The sequence below is a fragment of the Mesoplodon mirus genome, assembly GCF_964341445.2.
Source record: "Mesoplodon mirus genome assembly, chromosome: 12".
Classification (NCBI taxonomy): Eukaryota; Metazoa; Chordata; class Mammalia; order Artiodactyla; family Ziphiidae; genus Mesoplodon; species Mesoplodon mirus.
In genome coordinates, this window is record NC_138988.1 from 27,724,820 (window position 1) to 27,750,158 (window position 25,339).

Sequence of the window (25,339 nt, forward strand, 5' to 3'; positions counted from 1 at the left end):
CTGGTGGTGCAGTGGTTGAGAGTAAGCCTGCCGATGCAGGGGACACGGGTTCGTGCCCGGGTCCGGGAAGATCCCATATGCCGCGGAGTGGCTGGGCCTGTGAGCCATGGCTGCTGAGCCTGTGCGTCTGGAGCCTGTGCTCCACAACGGGAGAGGCCACAACAGTGAGAGGTCTGCATACCGCAAAAACAAAACAAAAAAAGGCATCCTTGCCAGCCCTGGGTGAGTCATCAAGAGCTCCTCCTGCCTTCTCAACATCTATAAATAATCCCAGGTGCTGCCATTTCATTTAATTACTAAGCCTCTCCAGATGGAGAAAAATAATTAAGCAGTCGGTACCACCAACATGATATAAAGAAGGCATTAGCAACTTTTGAAACATTTGAGTTTTGAAGTTTGCTTTCAACAATGAAGGAAGGGCAGAAGTGAAGAAGGCCCAAATGCCTGAGTGACAGACATTAGAGAAAACCAAACGACAGCAGTCAGAGAGTGGGTAGAAATTTAAATAGGAAAAAAGCAAATACTTGTGCAAAGGGGCTCAATCCTCCCAGAAGAAGCAGAACCGCTAACATTAAATGAAGAAGCCTCAATGGAGTTGGTGAAGATAGGTTGTCAAAAAGAAATACTTTAAGACAACCTAAAAATTTATTTATTTCTTAAATGTACAAGAAATATGCTGTTGACTGGGCCTCTGGATGCAGACGTGATAAAAATTTTAGCTTTGTGTCTGATGCAAAGATTCAAAAGTGATTAAACCCAAAAGGGTCTAACAAGGAAGCTGGAAAGAACCACAAGAGAAAAGTTTCTAAATATAGATGCTCTTAAAGAATCATGCATTTATAATTCTAAAGTTCAATGGAATCAGGAAATCAATAAAAATAAAATTTCTGGCATTCAAATAACAGTAGCAACTGGGTAGTAAAACACCTGAGGTTTCCTCCCCATAACATGTTCAAAGATAATCATGTGCTTCCTCAAAAAAAAAAAAAAAAACCACAAAAATCAAACCTATAAAACCACAGTAATCAAAATTATAAAAAGTTTGGGGATCCCAAACTTCTATGAGCATCAGACTGAAAGCCATTAATAAGGGTGCACAGTTCAAAGACATTTCGATGCTGGTGGGAAAATGGAGGGACGTGTTCCAAGAGGAATGATGAAGAAACAGATTGGAAGAAAGAAAAACCAAATCAGAACCCAATTCCGAGGGCGATCATAGAAGATTCTTGATCTAAAAAAATATAGGTCAAATGGTAGTTCTATTTTTAGTTTTTGAGGGAACCTCCATACTGGTCTTCATAGTGGTTGTACCAATTTACATTCCCACCAACAGTGTAGGAGGGTTCCCTTTTCCCCACACCCTCTCCAGCATTTATTGTTTGTACAAATGGACTTATTTACAAAACAGAAGTAGAGTCACAGATGTAGAAAACAAATTTATGGTTACCAGGGGTAAGGGGGGTAGGGATAAATTGGGAGATTGGGATTGACATATACACACTATGTATAGCACAGGGAACTCTTCTCAATACTCTGCAATGGTCTATATGGGAAAAGAACCTACAAAAAAAAAAGTGGATATATGCATATGTATAACTGATTGACTTTGCTGTACACCTGAAACTAACACAACACTGTAAATCAACTATACTCCAAAATATATTAAAAGAAAAAAATTTAGGTCAAGTTAAAGGTAAAGGTCAATTTGAGGATTGAGTACTCTCTGCTCTATACAGATGGTCCCTAACTTAAAACTTTTTTGACTTTATGATGGTGTGAAAGTGACACACATTACTTCAGAGTTTGATCTTTTCCTGGGCTAGCGATATGGTGAGATACTCTCTCCTGACGCTGGGCAGGGCAGTGAGCCGAAGCTCCCAGTCAGCCACTGGATCACAAGGGTAAACAACCAATACTCATACAACCATTCTGTACCCAACCATTCTGTTTTTCCCTTTCAGTAGAGTATTCAGTAAATTCCATGAGACAGTCAAAACTTCATGTTGTGTTAGACTTTTTGTTAAAATAATAGGCTTTGTGTTAGACAATTGTACCCAACTGCAGGCTAATACAAGTGTTCTGAGCGCTTTTAAGGGAGGCTGGGCTAAGCTATGACGTTCAGTAACTTGGGTGTATTAAATGCATTTTCCACTTAAGATATTTTAAACTTACGACGGGTTTATTAGGAGGTAATCCCAACTTAAGTCGACAAAGATTTGTAACCTTAAATCAAAGTTATTTAAATCTTTCTGAGTTATTTTCAAAGCCAAGCATCCTTCGACAAATTGCCTTTTCATTCCACTGTCATTTCAACTGTCCTATAAAACTAGGTTTTCATTTCTTACTTCTTCCAACAGATAACCCAAGTAGAGTGTTATCAGAATAATATATTAAGAGAGCATTTTAATAACTTTTGGCATTTACATTTCCACAGGAATTCAAATCAGGCTAACTAGTATAGTGGAGATTCTATTTTAACAAAAAGAAAATAATTAACTTTGTACTAACGTAAATTAGCTAAACAAGCATTTATTTATCTCTTTAGTGGTTTAACAACAAATATCTCCATCCCTCGCCAATGTCATGTTTTAACTTCTTTATTTTAAAACTCCTTTAAAATCAGACTTTCCCCTTCCTTTCCCCTATATCTTCCAGAAGGCTGCTAGTCCAAAGGCGTGTGAACTAGAATAAAGGTGTTCCTTCCTCGAGATGCATTACTAACATATGTTGGAAAACTGTAATAAATATTCCAGTCAGGAGTAGCTATGAAGTGAATGCGCCTTCCAGCACTGTGTGGGCCCAAACGCGTAAAACCATGTGGGGCTGCCATGATTTGTTTTCTTCCATACCTGGAGGCGAACCTTCCTTTACTAGGGTTCACACAAAGCACTCAGGGGAAACCTGGCTCACTATATTTCAGCACTGAGACTGACCTTCAACTCTGTCTGTAACCAAGAGATGTCAGGCACTAGTCAAAGTTACTGGGGTCCAGGTTCGAGTCATGATCGCAAGGTCATGTTGACAGGAAGTCATGAAGAAAACTGCCTAGAGACTGTGTTGCCATGGGAATTCACACCCCCTCCAAAGGAGACAGAGAGTCACTACTCAGATCTTGATTACTGCAACATCATCAGGAAATTTTATGTAAAATCTTCCATATTTAACTGAAGAAAATAATTGTAAACACTATGTAGCATCCATAATCATGCCATGAGCCACAATAGGACCACCTGCAGGCAACCTATCCTCTCAGCCAATATATGGTTCCCTGGTCGACCATGTGTCTGCTAGGTTTGTGTTTGCTTTGGTGTTTTGGAAACATAAGAACCTCATCATATCTAATCACAGCAAAGGCAGTGAGAGAGCCAAAACAACCCAGCGTAATAGGCACGTGATCCGGAAGAAAAAAGAAACAAAGATAATGAAAAATGGAAAGTGTTAGAAAAATATTCTAGTGTGTGGAGTAAGTTGGCATCAAAGCTATAGCAACTGCACAGAAATTAGCCTTGCCTAGACATGCACTTGTAGGTCATTCACATCCTATCACTCTGGAAAATGAATATGTGAGTTTATGAGCACCAAGTCAGACCACAGCCTTTTACAAGTGGAAAAGTTTCTCTACTCATGTCTTTCTAGCCATTATCACATGGGACTGTGACAGCGAGGTCCTCCTAGTGGGCAGGAGCTGACTGTATTCATCTTATATATTTAATGTAGCAACTGGTACCATAGCTGGCATTGAATCACTGCTCAAACAATGATGAATACCTCTTTAATACCAAAATGTAAGATGCCAGGTTTGAATTTGGAAATATACATCAAGATTTCTCTATTTGGGGGAGAAATACCAAACTCCCAAATTTAGCATTCTTATTAGAAAGATTCAAAACACAGAGATCTCAAAATACAGGTTCTAACGAGACTGCCATATTAAAATAACAATACCGTCTTCTTTCCACTACATGACACAGTGTGAACTCTGATGTATAAATGCATATGTGGACTTATAAAGAAAACAAAGAAAGCAGCTCAATACAGCTGCTATCTAAAAAAAAAAAAAAGAAAGAAAAACTATTCTATTTTATATTATCTGCCCTCCATTTTGTGTCTACAGGACAGCAAGCCAAAATTTAGAGGACTAACTAGATGAAATACACATTAAATTTCCTTGTATGTGAACTACTCTCGTGTCCTGGAAATACTTTAAAAATCCAAAACCTAGATTTCACACTGAGGTCTTTTGCTGGTTTGTACACCAATATGCCTCCCCTGCCCAATACTTTAATTGGGCTTACATTTAACAAGAGTTTCTAGAGCTGGAAAAATAGAAAGCTTTTGGGTAGAGCACGCTGTGAAACAGACCTTCCAGTACTCATAAAAACATTTTTAAAATTTATTTCCTATAAAAAGGATGACCTATAAAGTAGAACCTGGTTGGACTGGACATGGGTGGGCATGACAGGGAGGGAGGCAGGGGTAGGTTTGATGGCAGGGCTGCAGGAGTAGAGGTCCAGCAACATGAAAAACAGTGTGCTAAGAGGACAATAACAGAAAACAAGAGGTAACTATGTAAGTGGAAACTGTCTAAGAATGGAAGTTCAAGTGACCTCAGTATTGCCTAAGGCAAAACAATCATGGTTTAGATACAGAAGGGGTCCAGACAGAACCCAAGTGAACTGCCAACAGCACAGTGCCCAGAACAGACTTCTGTTCGTGCAGAAAAGACACATATACCACAGGGTCTCCATCCCGTAGAAACAGGGATGGCTGGATACAGATACATATTTTATTTGGCATTTACCAAATGTCTACTGTGTGCCAAAACCCACACTAGGGACTTCATGTAATGAAAATGTACTAACTTGGAAATGGTCCCAATAAAAATTTTAGTTATCATGGGGATTTCTGGGGGTGGGGTGGGGTGGGAACGAGGTCTCTTTAGATAAATGACCGATGCAGTTTATTAACCTACTTGCAAGTAATGTCAAATTTAAAGTTGCTCAAAAGAAAAACCACTTTTTTTTTTACATCAGTCTCTTAATATGCTGTAGGAACCTGTTCAAAACACTTCAGCAGTGAAGTAACTTAGATGATAAATGTGTTCTTCAATCTGTGCACCAGTCAAGTAGCAATAAAATCAGAATAATTCATGCAAAAATTTTCATTATGTTTCTAAACATAGTTATTTACATTTTAAATCACGCATTAAACAATATGAAATATCTTTCATTTAGACAGGTGTGAACTAGAAAACAGATGCATTCATTAAACATGGAACAATTCGGTGAATTAAAAAAAAAATGCTCAAGAGAACTCTTTGGTTGAAGTATCAATACTTGAGCCCACTGTTAACTTACTTGAAAAAATATGGCCATGGCTCCGATTATTCTGTTTTCAGAAATGGCAGTTTGAAAGCTGTCAAAGTCATCTGGATTGTAAAAGAAAATCTGCATCTGTAAAAGAACAATTAAAAAATGTATTAGGAAAATACATTAGGAAAACCTATGCAGAAGTAGAGAGAGTAGTACAATAGACCCAGATTCCCCAACATACTAAGATTTTGTCAAATGTACTCATCTATCCGTACTTTTTTCTTTGCTAAAGTATTTGAAAGCAAACCCCAGACATCATATCGTTTTACCCCTACATACTTCAGTAAGTATCACTAAAACACACATCTTTCCACATAACTACAATGCCTTCAGGCCACACAAAATAAATAACACCAACACCTTCTGATTACCTAATACTCATGTCATGGTGAAATGTCCCTATTAAGAAACAAAATTTTAATGGAGTTAAATACCATGAAGTAGGAAACTAAGACTGTGAGATTCAGTCCTTATGTTAAAATTATAAACGCTTAGGGGCTTCCCTGGTGGCGCAGTGGTTGAGAGTCCACCTGCCGATGCAGGGGACACGGGTTCGTGCCCCGGTCCGGGAAGATCCCACATGCCGCAGAGCGGCTGGGCCCGTGAGCCATGGCCGCTGAGCCTGCGCGTCCGGAGCCTGTGCTCCGCAACGGGAGAGGCCACAACAGTGAGAGGCCCGTGTAATGCAAAAAAAAAAAAAAATATATATATATATATATATATAAACCCTTCAATGGACACATCTTTTAGAGATAATGCCCATTCTAATGACGAGAATCTGAGGGGGGCTCTCAGTAGCTTTGAGAAACAGTCCAAATGGACTATTTTAGTCAATCAAAAAAGAATATAATGGTAATGATAATAATAATGCTTTATATTTTACAGTCTGGGAAAAGCCATCCCATTCATGATTTCACTAAATCCATCTAACAATCCCTGTGAAGACTGGGCAGAAATTACTACACTCAGTTACAGCTGAGGAAATAGTGCTTCAGAAAGTTGATGCCGACTTGGTTAAAAAGAAACATCTGTTGAAGAGTGTAAAGTCCAGGTGCTCTCATCCCAACCTTAAATACCTTCTCTTACATGTGGCAAGGGTTTCGCACTCAAAAAGCAGAACACGGATAAATCAACTTAAAATAATTATACAATTTTAATGCCTGCACATTCCTCAATACCTGAACAATTCAGAGAACAAAAACAACCTACAGAGTATTCTTGAGAGACTACATATGTGATAAAAATAAAAGATCTGGGACCCAATTATAGCTTCTTCGTTTACTTGCATGTGAGCCCTCAGGCAAGCCAGCGAATTTCTAAGCATCATTCCTTATGTATAGAATCAAGCACTTACCCTTGGTGGGATGGGTGTGGGGATCAAACATGTACGTGCAGGGTACAGTGTGCAGCACTATGCCTGGACCTTAACTGTGCTCCACAAATCGTCATCCTTGTCACGTTAACTTTTGGCAGGCATCTTAAGATTTCTAATATGAATGTGATTGCACTGAATTTTCTAGAATGGCCCCTACTCTTTACAGAAAATCAAATCTCCTATATCATTAGCTCTCTTCCATGACCTCTATTTTCCCACTTTTCCAAAGGACATGATGCTATTTTCTGAACAACCACACCCCAGATGGAGTATGGAGACTTGACACTAAATGATAAATTCCCAATGGGAAAAGGGAAGTCAGAGAGACAAGCTGAAGTACACGTCAAAGGTGAACAGAGCCCTGCTGACTGAATTAACCAAGATGTTAAGAACAAGGTGACATATCTTCTCTGAAGGGTATATTGAGGGAGCCCAAATCAGGACACTTTTTAGGAAAAGTTAGATAACCAAGTGGATGGGAGAAGGATGGGTAGATTCTTTTGGAGAATATTCTTTCTTATGGTGAATTATTTTCCTTAGACTCTGCATTCCCACTGACGCTGGCAACCTCTTATAAATGTGTTGCCTTTTTATGTCTGGACGGCTACAGACATCATGAATTTACTCTGAGAAAAAATCCATTCAATGAGGTGCAGATTAAAATAGTTTAATACTGGGTGAATTGCTTTGGGGACAATGCCACCAATCCAAGAAAGAAACTCTGCACAAGTATATTCAGAAAATTACACGTCACTTTTCTTTTAAAACCCAGGCCCTCAAATGAACTAAGTTCACAGAAGATTTTCTTATTCTTCAGCCCATGAGCAGGGGCGGCATTGTTTAATGCATCACCTGAATAGTGTGTGATACAAAATACTTTAAAATCTCTTCAAGAGCATTTTCATTTATAACTGGATGAGGAAATTCATTTTTAGAAAATGTCTTTGAGTCATGGCTCCACCCATCAGGATAATAAAATGTCTCATAAAGAGAACAGCAGCCATAGGTCTGAAGTATCAGTTTTCCTTGCTATTTCTCTCAAGTTGTAGTCTATTGAATTATGTTAACTTTTAAAGATATCTTAAATATGAAAGTAAATAAGTAGATGGAGTTTTGCCGAGAGGGCACTGGACTTTAAGTCATTTTGTTGTTATTGTTCATGAGACAAATTTAGGCACAAGCTAGAGACCTATTTTACAAAACATCTTTGGAAGGGACTGGGGTGGCTGCTGAATATTGCGAGTAAGCCCATCAACTTTCTGTATCTGCTCACAAGTGCCATGTTCAGAGCCTTCCTTCAGCCTCCCCCAAAGTGCGTTCTTTCTAATAATGTGAATCGAAGTCAAGCTTAGTGTATAGCAATCCTCTTCCTGTAGAAACATGGTGAACTGAAACTGAAGAAAAGATCTGGGAAATCGGGCAATAAAGAGATCTATTAACTGTTCCTTATATTCTTTATCCACATCACCAATTTATATTTTACCCATTTGCATTCTTCCTCTCTCCCTCCAAGCAATTATCTTCCCTGAATCACTTAATAGTTAAGTGGGAGAAAATATGCCTCTTTACCAATACATACTTAAGTGTATTATTTCTAAGAATAAGGATATTCTGTTACATATCCACAGTAACATTATTAAAATTAGCAAGTTTCACTTTGATACAAAGTTTATTATAGATTATTTGGTTCTTGGTCCAGGAATCCAATCTAGGACCTAACTTTGCATTCAGTTGCCATGTCTCTTTATACTGACCCCTCCGATCCCCAACTTTCACCTGGGACAGTTACTCAGCCTTTCTTTTTCTTTATTTGGTAGTTTGAAGGGTGCAGCCCAGTTATTATGTAGAATTGGGGTCGGTCTCATGGTTTCTCATGATTAGACTCAGGTCGTGCCTTTTGGACAGGGGACCACAGTTGTAGTACCGTGGCTTCACAGAGCACCAATTTGCCCAGCAGGAGACTCTTCAAACAGATTCCCTGTCATTTTGCCATGTTCCCATCATTTTTTATTCTTTAGCACCTCCTTATTAGCTGGCACAGATGTTCTAACCTCATCTTGTATTTCTCGTGTTCCAGCCCTGGAACTGGCCATTTCTTGACTGAGCCCTGGTTTCTTTTAGTGAGGAATGGTATTTAAAGACCAAACAGTTTTAACTCAATATTTTCCAAATATGTTTGATATTGGAACACTTTGGTTCTTCAAGAAAACTGTACAGCTTAAGGCTCTGTACGTCTATTCCAACCAGGACCCAGAAAACTGGGTCAACTTGGTGTAAATGAATGTCCCTCCAACACAAAGAGTGCCATGAGTTATGTAAGTCTCCCCAACAACAGAAACAAACTGCATGAAGGTCAACTAAAAAAGCCACTGGTAGACTGCGGGTACCAGGGTGCAACTGAAGGACGAGTTCTATAAAGTATTTCAAACTCATGAGCGAGAATCACAGGCCTGGTGGATCATTTAATTTTACCTTGTGTAATGGTTGGAATGGAAAAATCTGCAGGAATTCCTCTAGCCAGATCAAGGTGATAGATAACATCGAGTATAATGTGGCATAACCTGACATTTGGAAAATGGTATTCTACCCCATCACTGACCAGGAAGCATATGCTAAATCATACATATGGAAAATGGCCGAATGGATGACAACACCATCAAGTAATGGGAGGAAGATGAGATGGGTTCTGTGAGAACAGGGTTGACAGCAGTCAACGCTCTCATGCTATAGGGTCCTAGTATGATGTATACAGAGTCACAATAAAACGCCCACTTGGCTGCCCTTTTCTCCTACCTTGTTCTATTTCCTCCCTTACATTTAAAACTGTCCTAGTTGCAATTTGATTTAAAACTATATATATGCCAGGTTTCCAATTTGTATCACTATCTGTGTTAAGCTGAATAAATAAAAATCAACAAATCTGAAAACGACGGCCATCTGTACTTTTATTCATGTTGTTATTTTTCAAATATTTATAAAGTGCCTACTGTATATCAGGCACTGTACTCTCATTCATTGATACTCACTGAAGTAGGTACCACCATGATCCTCATTTTACAGCCAAAGAAAAGAAGGATTTCTAAAATTACAACACTCTTTAGGACGGAGGGTGGTGTTGGGATAAAACCTAATTGTTCCGATCCTAGTCAAAGCCTTAATCACTGTGCTTCCTTCCAGTAGGCAAAAAAATTCTTAATGCCTATTATGTATAAGGCACTATGACAAATGAAGACAGTTTGCACTTGGGAAGATACAAATATCAATAATAAGACAAGGTTAACCTTTTTTTTTGAATGCCAAAGTTGAGTTGTAGATACATGTACCACAAAAATGCCAGAAGTAGTAAATGGCTCACGGTCACGTAAGGCATACACTAAATGAATACAGAATAATACAGGCAATGGGCAAGAGGGGATATTTTCTTGAAGGTGGACTTCCTATTCTCTAATGTGGTAGTTGTTTGTGTAAGTCAGCTCTCACATCCCTGTCCTGATGGCAGCAAGAAGAAATGATCCCAATGCAAGAGTGGAAAATCCAGCAGTACTTTCTTTGGTGATTTAGAAAGCTCTACGTTTTAATTTCCTCTCAAAAACTTACATAATATTTCTCTAACGCGCACCCCTCCTCACATACATGGCCCCAAAAAATTCATGATGAATTAAGGAAATGGCATGCAGAGAGCCCAGAGGAAAGGCCATCTACCCATAGATTCATCACACATTTCCAGGATACTGTTGTTCATCTTTAACAGAATGGAAGAACACATAGGAAAAGCTACAGGAAAAGAACAGGTGAGACATAAACACGATGAAATAAAGATGGTGACTAGAAAGGCAAGAGCAGAATTAATAAGAGGCCATAGATAACAGAACTGAAGAGGCAAAATGTATTTTCCTGATCATTCTTGGGCCTACCATGTAGTCAGCCAGTTGAGAACATGGTAGTGGACAAAAAACAGTTGCCTAAGAATAAAAACATGTAGCAAAGACAAAGTAAAAATCCCAACACAGTTCATGATCTGCTGGTTCCACTTGTTGGACGATTTGCAAATGATGGTGTCAGAATTAAGGTTTTGGATAAGAGGTTCTTACTCTAGCTTAATTTTTAGATTATGCTGTACCTTCACTACTGTATAGCCAGATCACACACACTCAACACAGCACGTTCTAATCCTTTCATTCTGCCACTGCCATCAGACAGGAAGACTGATGAGGGCAGGAAGGCTACCTGCCTAGTTAAAGGCTGTGTCTTGAACAGTGCTGTTCTTGTAAATACTATTAATTCATATTTTGGAATGAATAAAATGAGTGGGAGCTCTGGGTAGCTAGCTGCAAGGACAGTCCAATGATAAAACCCCAATCAGTATAATGAGGTTCTTGCTATCTCTAAGAATAAATAACATAAGATGAGTAGCAGGGAGAGATCAGGATACTAAGAGAATGAATGGACTTAAACTGCTGGAGAAAATGTTCAGGAAGGCCCAGATATAAGCCCAAATCACTATGAAATGGCTAAGTGGACCCAGGTATGGGTCTGCTAAACCCAGATTATATCACTTTCTCTTTCATCTGCAAGGAATTTCAAACCGTTTTCCACCCAAGCAACTCTAGTCTGAAATTTTAGCACTCCAACACAAGAAAATCTATTCACTTAAATTATGGAGAAAAATGATAAATACACACTATGTATATTATATAACAAACACTCTGAATTCAGAACTCTGATATGGGTATTTTGTTTTATGTCAATGAACAGTCTTTACTCCCAGTTACTTTTTTAAAGGGTCATGATTATATTGTTACCCCTGTGATGGTTAATTTTATGTGTCGACTTGGCCCTAGCTATGGTGCCCGGTTGTTTGGTCAAATATTATTCCAGATGTTGCTGTAAAGGTATTTTAAAAAAAATCTATGACTACTATTTAAATCCCTAGACTCTGAGTAAAGCCGATTACCCTCCATAACGTGGCGGCCACGTGCAATCAGTTGAAAGCCAGAGCGTGCCCTAAGAGGAAGGGATTCTGTCTCCAGATTGCAACACAGAAATTCGGCCTGAGTTTCCAGCCTTGAGACTTAAGCCTGCAACATCATCTCTTGCTGGAATTTCCAGCCTGCTCTGTACATTGCACACTTGCCCATCTCCACAACTGAGGAAGCCATTTCCTTAAAATCTCAATCTCCCTCCCTCTCTGTTTGTCTATCTCTCTGTCTCTCTCTCGTATATAACTCCTATTGGTCCTATTTCTCTGGTGAACTCTGACTAATACACCCCTAAATGTCACTACTGATTTTAAGCAAAACACACCCAGACATATTTATATGTGTCTGTGCATCACATTATAAAACGGTTCTGCAACCCTGTTCCTTTTTGAGTTTCTTTGAGCTCTGAGCTCTATCCTCTTCATTCATCTCTTTCTAACAAGCCTCTCCCCTGCAGAATGGGGCTACATTCTATTATATCCTACTACAACCCAGTTCACACTCTCGTGACTTACAGAAAAATATCCATGAACTTGACAGACAACACAACTGGGTGATATTAAATGAAGACCAAAGGACATGGGCTACAGCATCAGACCTGATTTGTATATGGAGGACACCTGAGATCTCTAAGGCTCAGTGTCCCCTTCTGTCACATAGAGGCAATACTGACCTCATGGGATCACTGTAATAACGAATCCCTACTCACGTGCTTGGGAAAAGTAAGAAGAAATTCAACAGCTCTCACTTTTTATTATTATGTATCTTTATTACCTTCTTTATGACCAGAATGGATATGTAAATAAAAGTGAAAATAAATTGTTTGGGCCTGTCAACAATCCCAATGAGTCATGCCACAAGGTGTAGCAAAGAAACCTGTGTGTGGGCTTCACACAGCCTTCATTGGAAGAATATTTTTAGAAGAACCGTGCCCCAGAGAACAGCAGGTATTCAACATCTTTACACGCAAGGTAGCATTTAAATAAACATTCTGAAACGTTTGCTTTATACAGTATCATTAATCACAGAGTGCACTAATCCTTACTTATTTCCCTTGCTCTGTAATATGGAAGTATCTTCAACTATATACAGCAGGTATCCAAATTTTGGGAGCAGAAGAACCCAAATTGCACAGCAGGTCTATGACTCCTATACCATCAGGTGTCAGGGTGTTTTGGGGATCCCTTTTAAAAGTCTCTGCGTGTAACTTGTTTATACCACTATAAGTCTATTTATTAGTTGATTTTTGGAATTTCTGGTTCGGTGATTCATCTGACTAGTCAAACATTTAACTTTTGCCCTCGTCTCTTGGTAGGGAAAAGTTCAGGCTCTTGCTTCCAACAGTAAGGGATTTACTATGCATGATTTGTTGAGTTATTTCTTACAGTTCAGCATCAGTTTGGATATAAATGACACAGGTTCAGCATCTGGCTGCATGTTGGCTAGATTCCCTCATCACGGACGCAGGAAGGAGGGTAGTAAGTTCCAGCTCTCCCATTCGATAGCTGTGTGAGCTGCCGGTTGAAGTTAGTCAGCCTCTCCGCGTCTTAGCAGCCCCATGAGGAAACTGAGGATCAAAAGTATGTCACTGGGCTACACTGAGGATTAAATAAAATAACTCAAGTAAAGCACCTCCCACGGCATCTGGCTTAAGACAGGCTCCCTATTGTTTCACGTGTCTTTAAAAATTAGTTAATGCGGGGGAAAAAAGAAAGGGAAAAAACACAAATAAGTTAGTGAAAGGGTCGTTTTCAACAAACCCAAATTGGAAACTACCCAGATGCTAATCAGTAACAATTGTAGTACCAGTGTAGAATGCACTACAATGGCAGGTAATGATAGGGACGAATCTCACAAACCATGCTGAGACAAAAAAACCAGAAATTTTCTTTAAAAAAAAAAAAAGGATATACTGTGTGATTCTTCTGGAATGATGTACAACATCAGGAAAAACTCTTGCACTCAGAAGCCAACACAGTGGTTACCCCTGGCGAGCGGTCACTGGAAGAGGGATCTTGGGGAAGGAGGGGGCGAGAAAGTGCTCTTTCTTGATCTGGGGTCTGGTTCCAAGTGTATGAAAATTCGTTCAGCTGTACGCTGATTACTTGTGAATTTTCCTCTTTGTGTATATTTTGATAATAAAGAAATAAAATGAGTGAAAAAGCTATGCTTTTGAAACTGGGATCAACAAAATATAGGCTTCTCCTATAATAATGGAGCATGGCTGACTTCGCTTCCCTGCTCTGTACCCATTCCATTCAACAGAGGCTGCTCTAAGCAGGAGGATAAGGCCAGGGAGATCTTATTTGTGTCATAGAGCAAGTTAGGGTGGCTGGCTCAGAGCGTGCAGAATCCCACCAGCCGAGGACTAAATAACAATTACGTGGACCTAGCACTGCTTCTTTCCACCCTTCCCCTTGAGGCAGACACTGCAAAATGAAGCCCAGAGAGGCAGCAGCAGAGGGCTGCTGTAATGTATCCAGTTCCTACAATACTTGACGTGAATTAATTCCTTCAATCCCTGGGGTATTGGGCCTCCCTGGTGGCGCAGTGGTTGAGAGTCCGCCTGCCGGTGCAGGGGATACGGGTTCGTGCCCCGGTCTGGGAGGATCCCATATGCCGCGGAGCGGCTGGGCCCGTGAGCCATGGCCGCTGAGCCTGCGCGTCCGGAGCCTGTGCTCCGCAACGGGAGAGGCCGCAACAGTGAGAGGCCCGCGTACGGAAAAAAAAAAAAAAAAAAAAAATCCCTGGGGTATTTGGAGGGTAGGTACTATTATAATATTTTCCCCATTTTATACAAAAGGAAGTTAAGGCTGAGATATTGGGTCTTGTCTAAGAAGTAATAAAGCCAGGATTCAAACCCAGGCATTTGATTGCACAGCCTACACTTTAAAAATCCTCTCCACACAGCATCCCGATCAGATTTCCCATTAGCAGTGAGAACTACCTATTAGTTATTGCTAGGATCCTAGCATAAAGCTTCCATGGCAGTGGTTCTCAAAGAGGGGTGATTTCTGGACCCCAGAGGACATTTGTCAATATCTGGAGACATTTTTGGTTGGTGTCACTAGGGGGTAGATCCTACTGGCATCTAGTGGGTAGAGGCCAGGGAGCTTACTAAAAACCGTACAATGCATAGGACACCCCCCGCCAAAGCAACTAATTATTTTGCCGGAAATGTCAATAGTGCTGAGGTGTAGAAACCTCACCTACACCCACTGCCACACGAAGTCTAGTCAATGAATGTGGTAAAGCTCTTTGTTTTCCTTTCTCTTTCCTACTACCGAACTTGCAGGGAGGAGGCACAAGTCTGCTGTAATGGGGCTCAAAGATTGGAGAGTCTTGCCCTTACCCGTAAACCAGTAACTTCAAGACCTCTTTCACCTATTGCAGTTACTGTAATAACCTTCTTTTCTATTAAAACAACCTTTCCTTGCTTGCAGAGCTGTTTTGTACACAAGCTTCTGGTTCTGAAATGCTTAACACCTTGGACACAGCGGAGGGGGAGGGGACCGCCTAGGTGTATCTGGAACTCATTTGTATTTCAAAAACACGAAAATAACCACCGCAGCGTTTGTGCTCTTTGTAATGTGTAATCGCTTGTACTTGGGAGTAACAGCCACATGATTCACCATGAAATAAAGTCTGGAAAATCATTTTGGATAAATGGACCTATAAATTCAATAGAATTTCCATGACAACATAGACTGCAACACTCAACCACAAATAAAAGGCTATAAATCATTCCAAACCAACGAGGAATCAGCAATAGGTCTCCTGTTTTGAAATACAAGAAACCTGAAATACAGTTTATTTGTTACTGACTCACCCAAAGTTCCCATTATGGTTCTTTCCTCATTTCTGATATTGTATTTTCTACCTCATAATAGGTTCTGGGGAAATGATGGTGCCATGAATTTGCAATCAAGCTAAATAAAATTAACACAGGTATAGAGTTGGTTGTATCCCTCCCTTTCTCCCAGCCAGAAGCCTGCAAGAAAGCTTGTGCACAAAGAAAAGTTGTGCAGTTTTATCCAGAAAACTGCATTTTGCCCTTTGCAGCTAAATGTTGCCAAATCAGGAGGGCCTCCTAAGAAACAGGTTTATGCAAAACATTTCTAAGAACACACATGCCAGACAAACTGGACGCTTCCCAAAAGCTTTTTTGAGTTCTATAAATCAAAACCACACCCTCTAGTGTTCTAAAGGTAATCTCCACAGTGAGGCATCTTTTAGATTAGTTTGGTCAGTTGAACTAGAACATTTAAAACAGCTCTCTGCTGCTCAGGCCTTCTGTTTAATTCTGGTGGAGGTGCCCTTACAATGGACTCTGCTAGGTCCAGTGTGCCGGGACCTCTCCCACTGGGTGGTACTGGCCCCAGGACCAAGCCCATAGCAGGTACTCATTAAATGACTGTGGAATAAATAAATGGAAGGAAGTTATTTCTCGCACGGGAGGAAATGCATTGCTTGCTCTATTCGAACCCTCTCTGATTTCGAAGTCTCCCTTAGAGCCAACAGCTTTGGGTAGATAACTGGTAGAGGGCGGAAAACCAATTTATGGAGCTACGGATTTGGCTTCCAGAAGGGCTGCACATCTCCTGAAATACTGCCAAGGGTGGTACATGTGCGCACTGGACAGTGTCTATCTCTTTTCATCAGATAAACTCTTATGGTTCCCTCTATTACCACATGCTGATAACACTTCGAAACACATTTTCAGTTCTGATGTCACGTGGTCTATGGCTTTCATCAAAATCATCAAGGGCTCTGCAAGCCAGAAAGGTTAAGAATCACTGGTACAAACAAACAAACAAACAAATAAAAAACAAGTGAACATGCCTCTATGAGCACAAAAGCCTTTCTCCAAGACAGATCCCTAGAAGTGGTTCTAATTGTCCCTGGAAAAGGGGACACACCTTTTGTATTCTAGTCAATAAGAAGAAGACACACACCCACACCACTGCTAACATTGGATTTATGGATCCTTCTTTTTCACACATTGGGTGGACACTCCTGTTTTCATTTTTTAATCTTCCTGATAACCAATAAGAATGAGGATTTAATTCATTTTTTTCTAATGATTTTCCTTTTTATAATTTAAGGAGAACCTTTATTCAGAAAACTGAGGCTTGGCCACAAGTGCTGCAAATACAAAGACAAATATACACGTATATTTATTTGCCCCATATTGTTGGTATCATGGGAAAAAATTCACATGCATAATAAATAGGAGAATTGGTAAGATAACCGATGGAAGAGAAGAAAAAAAATTGACAAGTAGGCACTGACACTGAAACTTCTTGAAGATGTATTACTAATGGAGAAAGTCAAGATGCAGAATAAATACACATTTGACTTTTAAAATGCCATACAACAAAATGTTTGTTGTGTATGTATATGCACAGATATACAGAACTAAGGAAAGTCAAGAAAATAATCTGGAAAATAACATAAACTAACAACAGTGTTTTTTTCTAGGGAGGGGATTGGTTTTGAGCCAAGAAAGTGTGGTTTGTTTTATTGCACCTGTTTAAAATACTTGCTGGCTCTAAATAATAGTTCATCTGGCGGGGGGCAAGAAACTTAAAATGAGGGGGAAAAAAGAGAAGAATCGAAAAATAAAAGAACAAAATCAAAATCCCCACCAACCACTGCAGAAGGAGAAGGTGAAGCTAATGGATCCATCTGGGGGACCAAACTCAGAAAATCAGCGTCATCAGCAAAGCGCTCCAAAGGAATGAATCCATCAGCCCCTAGCGACAGAGAGCACAGCATCACACAGGCTATGATCCTGCTCTATTCCTGACTTCACTTTAACGTGATTCACTCTTCATTTATTTGTGCCTGCAATGAAACACATGACTATTCAAGCTTGCTAACACTCTGAAGAAGAAAAAAAAAGATGGAGCTACGGTTTCGGATATACACAGACTATTCAATTCATTTAATACAGCTGCTCTGTTGAAAAGTATATTTATTTAGACTAATAGTTTCCCACCTACCTAGCCATAAAATTACAGTGTGCACACCTAGTAAACACAAAGTACTAATTCTCCCAGACCGTATCTTCGGTCAGAAAAACACCAACGAATGAGGGAGCAAAACAAGGCTGCCCAAAGCTGGGGAGAGCACTAGCTCTGCTGACGTACTGGGTACAACCTGGAAGCGACGATTTAGGGAGAAGCTTTTAGGAAGTGGTTACAGGCCTCAGTGGTAACGAGGACAGAGTTCTGACACCATCACTGCTTTGATCGTAGTTCAGAATATTCTTGGCTGAATGACTCTCCTTCCCATGAATTCACCAGAGTACGATTTTGGATTTCAGAATCTTATCATCCGAGCGAACACACGATGGAGTAGCAAAGATATGTTTAGAAAATATACGTTCCAGTTCAAGCTATGCCTCGTCTGGTGTTAAAAATCGGAGGCAAATCACTTAATATTTCTAGATCTCTGTATCCAAATATGGCAAACTGAGATGATGGTATTAGGTTAGTTTGGAGGATGATGACTTAAGAAAAGGTTTGATGATTGGCTGTAAGTGTACAGGTCTGGTGTTAGGATTAAACACTACACGGAAAACAAGAATGCCACAAAACCTACGGGATGATATTAATATCTTCTTCCTCATTATTACTATAGCTATTATACTTATTACATGAAAACTGTTTTCAAAAAATAGATTTCTCTCTTCAACTCACTATGTAGTATTAAATTCATTGACTGTATGACTCGCGAGAGAGTCCTCTGTTGATTAGATTTTCCCATTTCCCATTCTGTTCCATATTCCTTTTCCCCCAACATTTTCTTATGAAAAAATTTTAAACATAAGTGCAAAGTTGAAGAATATTACTGTGAACATTTATGTATCACCACTTAGATTCTACCATTAATAGTCTAAGAAACTTGCTTTATCAAATAACAATCCATTCCTCTAGCCATCCATTTTATCAGGTACTGCATTTTAAAGGAAAAAAACAAAAAAAACCCCATCAGCACTATTCGGCAGTCAACCAGTCAAACTAGTACCCTCAACATTAAGAGAAAGCCAGGCAATGTTTTCCAAGCTTTGGGTCCAAGCCAGAGAATGCCTTGCTGGTTTGCAAGGGGGTTAATAGCTCCATTAATATGAACATCTTGAGATTCTGATAGCTACATCTTGGCAGGGAACTGTTAATAATTTGGAATAAAGACAGAGTTTAAGGGATGGGACAAAAATAACAAAATATCAAAGCTATGGCTTTAAGAAGCCAAGAGTCTACAGGAGACGGTGTCAGCCAATAATCATGTTATTGATTAGCTCCATTCATGACTATACATTCAATATAACTGTGTCCCAACACTTGTTTCACTTATCTTGAATTTATAATACATAACGTAACCATGAACACAAGCAGAAGTCTATCCAGGAAGCTTGGTTTATAATCTCCAAATCTGAGATTCAGCCACCATAGAGAGTCTTCCCCACAAAACTCCAGCCCAAAATCTTAATGAAGAAGGTACTTTAAATCAAAAGGAGCTTAAAATTGGCTGTCTTAGTTGGGATTCAAGTAGTGTCATGTATGTTACTAGGGAGATTCATGGAGCTCAAGAAGCATGATTTATAATAGCAAAATACTATAGATAAATTCATTGTCAATCAATAAGAAAATGACTAAATAAATTGGGTGCATACTGTGGAATATTATGTAGCTCTTTAAAAAGAATGATGTTGATTCTACATCTGATATGCAAGGATGTCCATGATATACCAATGAGTCAAAAAGGTAAGTTATGGAACACTATGTACATAACTGTCTCATTGTTCAAGTAAAGGAAAAAATACAGAAACACAAACAGGGAGGAGGGAAAAACATGTGGAACAATCTAGAAGAAACGTAACTATGGTCTGAGAACTGAAAATGGAGGGATAGGGATGAAACAATGGCTTCAATTTTTACTTCATAAGTTCAGTACTGTTTAAAAATTTTTTTAATGAGGAAAACAACTTTTGTAAATATTTAAAATAATAAGCAAAAGACAGCAACCGCAAAGAAAGACTAAAACAGGAACCAAACAGTACACAGATGACAAGATGTGCCATCAAACTTTATGAGGTGTCGCCATGCATGCAGAACAGTGCCCTTCGTAAATGTACTTGTAAGTAACCTTGACAAAGTTTCAGAGCGAGCACTCATGTAACACTTCTGGACCCCAGAAACCCCATATGCTTCCATCTGATCAATACCCTCAACCAGGAGTAACCACCTCCTGATGTCCAACAGCAGAGATCCATCCTCCTGACCAGATGGCTTTTAAGCTCATTCTAAGCAAGAGATGCTATGATGCTTTAAAGCAAATCCTCTCTTTCGTACCAGGCCTCGGTCCACATTGTTACAAGGTTGAAAGCTGTAAGATCAGTGAGTTCTTATTCTCTGGTTTTCCTGTGGGGGATGGGGGTGTGTTGGAGTGTATCAGAGTCTTTAGAGACAACCTTTTGAGCTGTTTTCAAGGTGACTGCTGGGAGGTGGCTGGGAGGAGGTTCCAAGGAACCAGAATTTGAGACACTCCAAGCCTCAAAAGCATCATCCACACTTTTGTGAGCTCCGCTTATAAAATAGCCACGGGGCTATGTGCTTTACAAAAATAAGAGAATTTTTTTTTTTTTTTTTTTTTTTTGTCACGACAGCTCTAACAAGGAGGTGTTGTTGTTGCCCTCATTTTAAAGACAGGAAAAGGGAGATATAGAAAAGTATAGAAACTGCTTCAGGAACAGCTGGTGAGCAGTCAGGGACCCAGCCTTGCTCCTCCACAAAAGACCAGACACTTGGGGATGTGCCCCATGGGACCCATCAGATACTGGAGGATTATTCAATTCAGCCCATCAAAGCAGCATTCCACCGTGGAGCCCTCAACTCTTTCTGGTGTGATGATCACTCATGGGCACCAGGCAGAGCACACCTAGCAGACACCATCATGCAGTTCAGAGCAGCAGCAGAGCCTCGCTCTGGGATCTCAACTTGAGTGGGTTCTGATCACTAGGGCTCTGTTTTCTTTCTTCAGGGAACCTGGATGTGGTTTGTCTCAACAGCTGCTTTGGTTCCAGTTCAAGCTCTGTCCTATCTGCTAGATGCTGGAAGCACTCTGAATTCACCTTCCTACTAGGGTCAGGCTAACCAGCAGCACCTAGGCATGTACTGAAGCCCAGCACAGACCCACTGCCCACGTACTTGTCACAGAAACTCCCCAGAGCCATGAACGCAGGCCAAGAACAAGAATCAGCGGAGTCCATAGGAGGTATTACCTGGACACTAACAAAATGGAGGAGAGGGGAGGGCTTTAGAATCCAAGAACAGACCCATTTAAACTGAACATCCAAATGTCATTATTTAGCGTTGTCAAGCTCCCTCTTCACTATAAGGTAACTTACTCTTTTTTTAAATTAATTAATTAATTAATTAATTAATTTATTTATTTATGGCTGTGTTGGGTCTTCGTTTCTGTGCAAGGGCTTTCTCTAGTTGCGGCGAGCGGGGGCCACTCTTCATTGCCGTGCGCGGGCCTCTCACTATCATGGCCTCTCTTGTTGCGGAGCACAGGCTCCAGATGCACAGGCTCAGTAATTGTGGCTCACGGGCCCAGCTGCTCTGCGGCATGTGGGATCCTCCCAGACCAGGGCTCGAACCCGTGTCCCTGCATTGGCAGGCAGATTCTCAACCACTGCGCCACCAGGGAAGCCGAAGGCAACTTATTCTTGCTTCCACAGTTACTGAGTAGAGGTTAGGAATGGAGTTGTACCAGACACCGAAGAACTATGGCTAGGTAAACACAAATTTTCCTTCCTGTTTCTGAAAGGCTGGATCTGTGGGGATTTGCATGCTAGGGGAAACACACCTGCACATGCATTGCTGTTTTCAAAGGGGTCGCTGGTAGGGATTATATTTTTATTCAGACCACTGTATTCCATCCTAATATAGCCCATGCCCTGGTCTCAAGGTTGGCGTATTAGGCTTTATTATTTCTTCAAACACCTACAGCTCACTTATTTTTAACACGCTGGCTCAATAATCCTCCCCATGGATTCCTCCACTTGATTGTCTATTTGTGCTGCATGGAAATACCATTTTTTTGTTCTCAGTCTAAGAGCACAGGGTGATACAGATCATACAGCTCTCTGAATTTCCTGAGTCTTAAATAGCACATTAAGACTCATCTGGAGCTCTTGGGCATTACCTGTTTGGAACATTAACAGCACAGCAGACTGATTCCCTTTTGCAAAACCATTCTGCTGGGTTTCCAGGCCGTCAACACCATGGCTCTTGGAGCTGTGAACCTGTTTGGGCACTGCTTTGGCACAGTCATCTTTGCAAGTTGGCATCCATGGCAGCAAAGCTCTGAGTTCATTTTCCAGTTTTGTGAGCTGTTACCAGTGTACACAACCAGGTTAATGGTTGGGGATGAGAGAAAATGCACTGACTGATGTGGGGACATGATAACACTCTGGGGTGTAGATATCCCAACACATCTCAGGAAACAGAGTTCCCTGGATGTCCCTGGTCAATCAACCCACAAAGAAGCATTTCTCTGAAGGGAAGAGTGATACTTCTCCACCTTCTTGAGCAGGAAAAAACAGCATAAACTGGAGGATGAAGGATGGAGTGAACTTTAAATCAGAATTTCCTAAGAACGCTCCCATGTCCAGCTGAGAATGGCTGTGGCTTCTCACCATAAAGATCAGCAGAAAAACCTCACAAGCTGTCCTGTAGGTATGACCAGTGTTTACCACTCCCTTTCTCTAAGACAGAAGGCCCATTAAAACCCTGATCTTGGGACTGCCCTGGCGGTCCAGTGGTTAAGACTCTGCGTTTCCAATGCAGGTGGCACAGGTTCGATCCTTGGTGGGGGAACTAAGATTCCACATGCTGCGTGGCGTGGCCAAAAGATTAAAAAATAAATAAATAAAATCCTGATCTTAATTGCAAATATCTCCCAAAATAGTGAGTGAAAACATTAATTTCAGGCCTGCCATCAGAATCATTTGCATTTTTCTGGAAACGTGGATAAACCCTTGTGTTCAGATGAAAGACCATAAATTTTTATCTCAAATTTATTCCAAAACCACTAGCTTGCTTGAAAAACAAAATCACATTGTTCAGAGAGCATGTTTAACGTGCTCTGGGTCTTTAACTCTCCATCCTACCTGTCGTCTTCCTTCTCATGTCCATGGATAGCACAGAGCCTTGAGTAAATTCAACAAAAATAGCTTGTCTTCCTCACATTCTCCACCAGCAACCAACCCAAATAAAGACGAAGTCCAGGCAAAGCATAGCAAGTGCCAGGCCAGCACTGTTTAGCAACAAAGCCATTCCTCCCTTTCTAAACCAGTGATTCTCAAACAGGGGTGACACTGCCCCCCAGGGGACACTTGGCAACATCTGGATACTTTTTTTTTTTTTTTTTTTTGTAATGTTGAGCCTTCTTTTAATTTATTTATTTTTATTTTTGGCTGTGTTGGGTCTTTGTTTCTGTGCAAGGGCTTTCTCTAGTTGTGGCAGGCGGGGGCCACTCTTCATCGCGGTGCGCAGGCCTCTCACTATCGCGGCCTCTCTTGTTGCAGAGCACAGGCTCCAGATGCGCAGGCTCAGTAGTTGTGGCTCACGGGCCTAGTTGCTCCACGGCATGTGGGATCTTCCCAGACCAGGGCTCGAATCCGTGTCCCCTGCATTAGCAGGCAGATTCTCAACCATTGCACCACCAGGGAAGCCCTGGAGACATTTTTGATTGACACACTGTGGCGCAGGTGCTACTGGCATATTGTAGGTAGGGGCTCAGGATGCTAGTAGACATTCTACAATGCACATGACACAATAAAGAAATATCCAGCCCAAAACATCAGTGCTAAGGTTGAGTTGCCCTGTTCTGTTTAGACTCACCGGACAATGGCTCAGAAACTCCTCATACACAGAATGTAGCACATCACTTATATCTCAGTGGAGGTGAAAAATTTCCAATATCATGACGACTGGACTAACATTTCCTCTTTGGCATATTCCCAAATCAATCCTGTCTGGACAAGATGACCACATCATGATGTTTGTCTACTGGCTGCTGGGTTAAGAAGCACACGATACATTTGGGTACGAACACTGGGGCTAATGCATGATGGCAGAGCTGTCAGAGCCCAGGGCTACGGAGTCACATGAACTTGAGTTGGAATCCTGTTTCCACTACTTTCTAGCTGGGTGAACAGTGCTATGGGTTGAACTGTATTCCCTAAAAAAGATGTTGTAGTCCTAAACACAATACCTGTGAATGTGACCTCACTTGAAAACAGGGTCTTTGCCCATGATCAAGTGAAGATGAGGTCATGAGGATGGATTCTAATCCAATCTGACTGTGTTCTTATAAAAGGCTAAATCTGGACACAGACACACACAGGCAGAGAGAACGCCTTGTGAAGGTAAAGCAGGTGATGCATTTGTAAGTCAAGGACTGCTACAGATTGCCAGCAAGTCCCCAGCAGCTAAGAGAGAACAGAACAGATGCCCTTTCAAAGCCCTCAAAAGGAACCAACGCTGCTGACAGCCTGATCTCTAACTATTAGCCTCCAGAAGGGAGCAACAGTAAATTTCTGTTGTTTTAAGCTCTCCCACTTATGATACTTTGTTAAGGCACCCCTTGAAAACTAACATGGGGAACTTTGCATGTGTCTTAGTTTTCAGTATCTGTTAAGTGGGATTAAATATAATAGCATCTAGTTCTTGAGGCTGCTGTGAAAAGCACATGTGACAAGATAAAGCCGACAGACTAGCCCGAGTTAGATGCTCAAAAAGCAGGAGCTGGTCTCCCATTAGCACGCCTGCCCTCAGTGATTGCAGCCGTTGTAGCTCCATTTCTGCTGCACCATCACCTTTTTTTTCTAACACATTTTGCAATTCTAATCCAGAATGTAAAAAAGTAAGTACGGTGTCATCTTTAAAATGAGTGTAATACTATAATAATAGTCCTATATAAATTACCGCTTTAAATTTTGCAATGCAGCGAAAGCATGGACTCAATTCCACTAACATTTGAAACATAATTGGGCCTTAATTACAATATTAACCACAATAGCAATTTATGATGTGAGTGTATCAATTCAGAACAACCGGAAGCAGGAAAGCTTAAGATGTAATTTTACCTGCAAAACTCCTACTCACCATCTTTCACGATTCAAATTAAGTGTTACCTGCTATGTGAAGTATTTCTTGACTAGGACGCCTGACCAGCCAGCCAGCCTCCCCACAGGAGCCCAGAGGCAGGGACTACTTTCTGGTCCCAATGTAGGCTGTAATTCAGCCTTAAAAAGTCATCTGTAAACTTATTTGGCAACACACGTGCCTTTCCTGTGTAAGCACTGTAGAGTCAGAAACCACATCTTTTTCATCTTTTAAGGCCCTGTCACATGTTGTCACATGGTTAATACATTTAAAAAATAATGCAGTTCTGTTAAGACCATGAAATGTGATTTTTTTAAAGGTATAAACATAATAGGGATTCCCAATTTGGTTCCATTTCCATAAACCGGGAAGAATTCAAATGTCCCAAAGAGATACACGTTAGGCAGCTGTCCCCCAATCCCCACTGTTAAC

The 25,339-nt window shown here is 40.7% G+C and overlaps 1 protein-coding gene across 4 annotated transcripts in view; it reads right to left on the reverse strand.

The window, feature by feature from the left end:
• Positions 1–25,339, reverse strand: part of PTPRG (protein tyrosine phosphatase receptor type G) — a 747,832-nt gene that overhangs the window by 225,655 nt on the left and 496,838 nt on the right. For all 4 annotated transcript variants that reach the window (XM_082638320.1, XM_082638318.1, XM_082638319.1 and 1 more), the window contains exon 5: positions 5,358–5,453. In XM_082638320.1, the coding sequence (XP_082494446.1) occupies positions 5,358–5,453 (96 nt within the window). The remainder of the gene's footprint in view (positions 1–5,357; positions 5,454–25,339) is intronic.